The 8,125-nt window shown below is 42.3% G+C and overlaps 1 protein-coding gene across 1 annotated transcript in view; it reads left to right on the top strand.

Annotated features, from left to right (window-relative positions):
* MAST4 (microtubule associated serine/threonine kinase family member 4) overlaps positions 1–4,960 on the top strand; it is a 772,318-nt gene extending 767,358 nt beyond the window's left edge. The window contains 4 exon segments of the mRNA XM_036747001.1: positions 6–124; positions 127–278; positions 280–2,406; positions 2,409–4,960. Of these exon segments, the coding sequence (XP_036602896.1) occupies positions 6–124; positions 127–278; positions 280–2,406; positions 2,409–2,516 (2,506 nt within the window). The 3' untranslated portion in view covers positions 2,517–4,960.
* Positions 4,961–8,125: the final 3,165 nt, after the last annotated feature.

Raw genomic sequence — 8,125 nt, forward strand, 5'->3', positions numbered from 1 at the left:
CATCAATACAAGCTGGAAGGCAGGTCTGTCTCTGCCCTAAAGCCCATTGAAGGAACTCTAGACATTGCTTTATTATCAGGGCCTCAGGCTTCCAAGACAGAAGGGCCATCACTGTCTTCTGCGGAGACCATCATCTCAGTGACACGGGACCTTTTGTGTCACCGGCTCTGTCTGCAGCTTCCATGAAGGGTGAAACTGCCAGTCAAAAGGAGCCCCCAATGACTTGTATAAAGATGAACAAATCCTACCTTCTGGAACCCCGATTTCAGCAACCCAGCCAAGGGAATTCCAAGCACACCAGCAGCCCCAGAACTGGAAAAGGAGAGGAAGGTCTCCCATTCAGCTGTAAGAAGCCAAACCCCCATCAGTGAAAGCAGTCATAAGAGAGAGGAGCTCCCGCAAAGCGGCGGGGACCACCCTGCCGAGGCCAAGCTCCTCGCCTCCCCCAGTCAGAGTGCCACAGCTAGCCCTAAACCAATAGCACCCCCAGGGTTCTTGGGTCCTGACAATAACCCTGGAAGAGAGAGGCAGAACCACAGGGAACCATCTGGGAAGTATCCCATGACCTCAAAAAGCAGTGAGCTGCTGACAGCAGTGAGGGCAGAGGTTGCCAGAGAATCTTTTATGGAGCATTTGTCTGCAGACACTCCAAAAGCCAGCAGCTTTGGAAACAATGCTTCTGGGAGCCGACCTGGCCCAGACCTTCCCACTCAGCCACGTGCAGTGGAGAAACTTAGGAGTCCTGGTGGGAAAGCTGATCCCAAAGAAGTTAAAGAAATAACTAAGCCGCCCACCAGAGAGGATATTCGCTCCTCCAAGATTTCTGGTGAGAGGGAGATGAACAAGCAGAAAACCAGCATGGACCTGAAGCCTGAGGTTTCTCTCCCCAAAAGGTCTGGCCAGCTGCCAGGAGTCAGTAACACCAAGAATGACAAAGCCCTGGGTTTTCCATCTTTACAGAAAGACTGTCCCAAAGAAGTGGAAAGGAAAGACCCAACTTTTCAGAAACAGGTCAATAGCCTTCAGCCTTCACTGGCCTCCAAGGACCCCCCTGGTGTGGCGACTCGGCAGCAGCTCAGTTCACCAATTCTCCCTTCAGTTAGGGAGCCTGTCTCTAGGACCTGTGTGTCGGAGGTGGCCATGGGCCTTCCTGATACTCCTGTCAAGCCAGTCACAGCCCAGGTAGAAGGCAGCAGCTACAAGCTCAAACCTACACCTGAGGCCTGCCCTCCAAAGTCTAACCCCTCAGAAAAACTGGCAGCATCCCAGAAACAGTGTGCTGGAGCCACCAAGGAGAAAGAGGCTGCCCCACAGGTCCTCAGTGGTGCTAGCAAAGAGGGAAAAAACACTAGCAGAACTGTGCCAGAGACCTTTCCCTTCATCTCTGGCTCCCAGAGGAAGTTGAACAATGAGAGTGTCCAGGGGGACAGAACCCCTGACTCACAAGGTGGGCCAGCACCTTCATACCAAGTGGAGGGGGCCACCACCCTTGACAACAAGTTGAAATCCCTAGGTAATAGCAACCCCCCAGGGGTCCATTCACAGAGGCAGGACCCCACAGACTTGATTGAACTGGTAGAACAGAAGCTTTCCGCAGTCCCCGAAAAACAAACCCTGCCCCTGAAGCACCCCAAACCATCCACTGTGAAAGACAGTCCCTCTCTGTGCAAACAGACTGACAAGAGCCCAAGTCCCTTGGCCGCCTACAAACAGACTGATAAGGGCCCAGGTCCCTTGGCCAACGTGGCAGACAAGAAGCCAGAAGGGAAAAAATGCACTGACGCACTTTATGTTCTACCTGACTGTGGGAAGCTGGAGCACAGTCTTTCATTAACGAGCTGTGAGGCCAAGGTTAAAGGTGGGGAAAAGCCAGCTGTAGCAGGGAAGAGCTCCTCGGAGCCCAAAGGGAAAGCCCTTCCTTCACAGAAGCAGTTGATGGAAACCAGCAAACAGGGTGGGATGAAACGTTCTCCGTCAGCCTCCGGGCAGAGTTCCTTCCACTCGGCTGCCCCCTCAGAGAAGACCATGAGCTCCTCATCCAGTTTCCCTGAGTCTAAGTCAGGAATCCTTGAGACCTCTGCAGTGGCTGGTGACACCCTCTTTGCCAAGACAAACAGGAGCCAGGCAGAACCACTAGCCCCCAGCACCAGGGACTTTAGGAAGCCAGGGTCTGGGGCAGATAACAGAACACAAATGACCAAGAGTGACTCATTACCATCTTTCAGTAGCACAGCAGGTGTCCAGGAGTCCCACCACCCTGATTCACCCCTCAGGGGAGAAGTCAGAACCCTGGACAGGGCCCTCTCAATGACTACCACCCCAGGAGAAGGGAAAGGGAAGGAATCCATCCTGGCCCAAACTCTAGCTACCAGGAAACAGAGTGTAGGAAAAGACATTCCCAGGTCTGCCGCAAACACGACCGCCTCGTAGCCCCTTCTTCTGAAAAGGACTTTGTGGTACGCCAGCGACGAGGGAAAGAGAGTTTGCGCAGCAGCCCCCACAAAAAGGCTTCCTAAGGGGGCAGGACCCAGGAGGCAAGACTGTGGAAAACTCAGATTGGATGTTGTAACTTTGTCCTGACGACCTTCAAAAAACCAGCACCAAATGGGATGGTTCGCCAGGCAGAGCTATGTGCAGGAGTAGGGTGACAGAGAGAGAGGAGGACCTTTTTCCATATGCCTTCCCGATTGTAACCGGTAAAACTGTTACCGTATGTATTGTACAAAAATACCGTTACGTTGAGAGTTGTGAGGAAAAAAGATGTTCTCTGTAAATATCTAGCAACGTGTTTGGTTTTTGAATGTAGAATATACACTTTGCTGCTGACTGCGTTGTTTACTACAACTTTTTTTTAAACAAATTGTTGCTTTGCCATTTACCATAATGTAGGAAAGAAGCAAAATTACTAAACCTGGGCCTAGGCCCTCTCACACATACACACAAAACACAGACAACACTTCAAAGCTACATTTTTACAAGTAAAAGAATTCTAAAAGTTAAAGGCAAAAGAACATCATAAATACAGCAGTTCGTGAATTTTTATGTGTATTTTTAATCAGATTTTGATAGTACTGTATCTGGTTACCTATATTTCCAGATCTAATTTAAGATGTAACTCGATCACTGCATTGAAAATCTGCCTCAATTAGGATAGGCCTGGACTCACAGGGCCTACCATTTTTATTTCATGAATGTCCTAGTAAGGCCTTCTGATCCCGGGTCCAACTGTCTGAAAGACCAGTTGTTCACTTTTGGTCCATCAGTGTGTGTCTTGGACCTTCACCTCACATGGCGCTGGGACTATAAATACTCATCAGCTTAATTTCTGCTGTAATCCTTTCATTTTTTTCTTTCAGCTCTTAAACTCAGGCCTTTATGCTGTGAGTCTTATGTATAAGAAGCACATATGTTGTAGTCCCATGTCTGCCCTGCTCTTGTATAAGAAGAAAGATGACTTAAACCCCCCAAGTACTTATGTTTGGGTAATCAGTTTCATGAATCGTAGAGCTTTTTTCAAGTTTGACATTTTTTTGGCAAAAAAGGAAAAAATGATTTTAGCATCATGTCATAAATAGAGATAACCAGGACATCAGATCCATTTTAATACATAGCAGGGGCCTTATGTTATAGATGAAGCTTGCTGTTTTAGCAAGGAATCCTGGGTTTCACATTCGTCTCTAAATGCATTGGGTAGCTCCATACATTTCATAACGTGATCTCTTTATTTGTATGCAAAAAAGTAAATACTGTATTATTAATAAAAAGCAGCATTTTGTAACAAAGAGACCTGTTGGAGCTATTTGGTGCTTGAATGTGACTGTCCTTTTTACTTTTGCTAAGCCTTATTTAAATTTTGTATACTGTGGAACATGTAGAATTTGTCAGATAATTTTAGTGCTGACGTACTTTGTTCTGTTTTGTTGGGTTTTTTTTCTTTTTGAGGAATAAAGCACTTGATGAAATAAATACCAAGGCACTAAGGGAAAATTGACACAGATAAGTATTTTGAAGATGCTTGGGATCGATACCACAATATTTTTGCTCTTTTTTCCCTGTTAAGGCATATGCCCAATAAAAAGTAATCAAGTCCCCCATTCCCGAGGGGAATTTTTTAGTTTTTCCAGGTGATAAAAATCATTGTTGTAAGCACAGTATAATCTTGTGACCCTGCAATGTGTTGGGCCAGGTTGTGAACAGGGCTCCTAAAACAAAAAGTATGAACCATTTAGTTTCTTGGGTTTTGCCTCATTCTAATGAATTGCTAAAGAAAAGGAAAAGAACCACTTTCCCTCCCCCTAATTTTTCACAGGGCATGGCCATCTCCTGTCTCTCCTTTGACACTTGTGAAGGAAACAAACATTTTCCATTTTTTACTGGTTTTGAATACTGGTCTCAACATTTGCAGTACCTATCTGTGTTTGGTGAACGAACATAGCCCCAATACTAATGCACTCAGACATCACGATGCTTTGATCAAGGAGGTATTTCATAGTTTACAGCCCTTGCATTTTAAACTGTCCCTGTTGTTTCCTTTAAAGCACAAATAGCTGCTTGTTTACAATGATATCCTTTTTATGTATATTTTGTATAGTGTGTTATCATTTCTGCCAAATCTGGTTTTGCATTTTGGATCAGTAATGAGTATAATAGGGTCGTGTTCATGTAATACCTGTTTGTTGGTGTGAAACTCTCTAATCAGCTGGTAGAAATCCTCCTGCTAACTGTGTTCTATCTGGTCGGTCTTTGTGTGATTGTAAGACGTGCTCCTCGGTAGTACTCCCAGTTATAGATTTACCAGCTTAAAAAAAAAAGTTTGTTAGGCTTTGTGCAATAAAGTGTTTGCAGTCTGATTTTCTGGAAGAAATTCCCTATGGATGTCATAATTGTTGTATATTGAACAAATATTTATACTTATGCAGTTGCATAACATTGAAATAAAAATTTAGCATGAAAAGATAAAGACTGGTAGGTTCTTACCCTGTCCTTATCCTCTTCCTCTATGCTCCCCACCCCAAGAAAAGAAATTTGTTAAATGTAGTTCTAGGATTCTGGAAGCCATAGGAGTCTATAAATTTGTTTTATCAAGAGCAGTAAGGCTAGCAAAAGAACAACTAACCAAGAAATAGCTCATTGTGATATTTGTTTAAATTTCCCCCGTAGTTCATTTTCTGAGAACAAGAAAGAATTCCCAGATGAAATAATGCACTCTTGGTTATGATCAGTTTTAGTGTTACGAGGACAGTTGCATAGCTTATACTCTGCTTAAAGAAAATCTACACTCCTGGGAATGATTATGGTACTGCCCTTTTGTGGTTTTTATGATATGCAGAAAAGTAATCCAGGTCACACAATGAAGAATTTACCAAGTATATTACAAACTCAGAACACACCTCAGGAAGCTGATGTCATCATCCACCAATCAGTCATCAGGCATTTATTAAACTCCTACTGTGTATCAAGAATTGTTCGAAAATACAGGATCATACATTCTATAGAATGACCCAATATGAACATATAGAAGTGTATATTTTAAAATTCAAGGTAATTTGGGAGGAGTCACTAGTAGCTAGGAGAGGGAGAGGATTGAGAAAGGCTTTGTATAGTATTTCAGCCGAGCTTTAGAAGGAAGTATGGATTCGTAGAGAAAGAGGTGAAGAGGTGGACTCTAGACTTGGGGTAAAGACCATCTGTGCAAAGACAAGGAAAAAGGAGATGAGGTGTGTGTTGGGAACAGTGAGAAAACCACTCTGTATGGACTGGAGAATGCATGGAGGGGAATTAACAGAATTATACAGCTAGCAAATAAAAGAAATCAGATCATCAGATTTTGAGGTAGGAAGCTTAGAGATCATCGAACCAATCCCTCATTTTGGAAATTTAGGGTGTAAGAGATAGAAAGGATTCAAATTCTGAGACTTTGATGCCAAAATCATTGGTTCTTTCCAACAAAGAAATGCCTTTTCAAGAAGTCAATGTTTATGCTTTTTAAAATTAAGTGTTTTTAGGTTTTAAGGTCATAAAGAGGTAGGCCCAAAGCTAGGAAAACCTGGATTCACATGCATCCTCTAGTCCACACTGACTTACTGACAGGGGGCAAGGTGCAGCCTCTCAGTCTCCTGGCTAACTCCATAGCACTAAGTTACCTAGAATGCCTTGACTTGCATTGGAAGAGGGAGCTTCCTCATCTGAATTCCATATACCAATGAAATCACAGGTCCGGTTCTAGCCTTTTAGATGAAGAAAGATTTCAAAGAGGGGGAAAAAGGTTCATTTAAAACCTTTCAGGAAGGGGAATAAGTACATTTATTTAGCACCTCCTGTATGCCACTATGCTAATCCCTTTATAGAAAATCTTTTGATCTTGACAATAATCCTGAGAAGTAGTTGCTGCTGTGATCCTCATTTTACAGTGGTTAAATGATGTCCAGGGTCACACAGCTAGGAAGTGTCAAAGACTGGATTTGAACTCAGGTCTTTTAAACTCTAGGCCTAGCACTCTATCCACTACACTAGTGGTCTTTTAGATGAAGCCTAGATTTAAATGACCTCTGCACACACACACACACACACACACACACACACACACACAATGTGCACGCACATACATATATATTATATAACAATGATAATATTAATTTATATAATATATAATATTAATTCTATTATGTATTTATTAACTTTCATTTGTATGCTGCAAACTCATTTTGGTCCAGACCACATTGATTATTTTGTGGGATTCCCACAACCCTGTGAGGAAGAGAGCATAAGTATTATGTTTCTATTTTACAAATGAGGAAACTAAAGTGCCCCATGACTTGCTTAACTAAATATTTGTGGTAGATCATCTGACTCCACTAATAATGATAATAATAATAATTGATAGCATTTATGGGGTGCCTTAAGGTTTGTAAAGCACTTTATAAATATCTCATTTTATCCTCACAACAGCTCTGAGAGGCGAGTGTTAATAGCCCCATTTTACTTAGGAGGAAACTGAGGCAAACAGACCTTAAATGACTTGCCCAGGGCCACACAGCTATTACGTGTCTGAGGTTGGATTTGAACTTAGATCTACCTGACTACAGGCCCAGAGCTCTAGCCATCCACTATCCATCTGCTACCCTTCTAAGGTGCATAACTACTTTAAGTTAGAGCAGTGAGTTTTCTGCAAGCAGAGCTACGGTGTTCTCGCATCTTAGGGCCAGCTTACTTTTTAACCTGGGAGAACACAACTTTAACTTTGATTTTATGCTGAAAGGAAGAGGAGGGTGGATGGAGGGGAATGGTTCAATTTACAAAAAATATGTAGCAAACTTTTCAAGAATCCATGTCTTCCACAAGTGGTTTGAGCCAGCATCTAGGCAGTCACTGATTTTTTTTCATGAGTTAATTCAGTAAAATTGGTTTAATGTTTCATGTTCTTTTCCAAAAAGTAATCAAAAATGGCTTTGCCAAATCTAGGTAGAAATATTGTTTTATATCAATTGACTTTTTTGTAAATATTTGTTATCATTGAAGAGCTGGCCCCAGAGCCAGAAAAACATGGATTGAAGTCCATTCTCTGGCATATAGACTAGAACTTTGATCCTAGACAAGTCATTTAACCTTGGTGCCCCCAGATAATTTTTAAAACTCTCAAGTAACAGTAAAGAGGCTGATCTGCATTAGTCTAGGGAGTTTCCTCACCATTGATACCTTATTAAATCACAGGTCCAGCCTAAAATTTAAAAATAATAATTTGGAGGCTACACTTAAATTAAAATATTGCATTTAAAATTAAACCATTCTCTTAGGATTTTTGATACTTTTACTAACAAAGAAACATTTCTCTCCCTGGTACAGTGGGAAGATCAAGCAAGTAGAAGGCAAGGGACCTGAGTTTGAAGTCCATCCTCACTGTGTATAGGACTTTGGGTAAATCACTTCTCTGGGCCTCAGTTTCTTCATCTGTAAAATGGGAATGAACTAAATGACTAAGGTCCCCTTCTAGTCTAAGCTTGTGATTCTCTGACCTTTAGGACTGTGACATTTGTTTTATCTTCCCCTAGTTAAAACATACAGTGCCCTAAACTTGTTTCCCTAACTAGATATAAATTTCTCAAAAGCAGGAACTATATTTTAAAGC

Source organism: Trichosurus vulpecula, chromosome 1 (assembly GCF_011100635.1).
Source record: "Trichosurus vulpecula isolate mTriVul1 chromosome 1, mTriVul1.pri, whole genome shotgun sequence".
In the NCBI taxonomy this organism is placed as follows: domain Eukaryota; kingdom Metazoa; phylum Chordata; class Mammalia; order Diprotodontia; family Phalangeridae; genus Trichosurus; species Trichosurus vulpecula.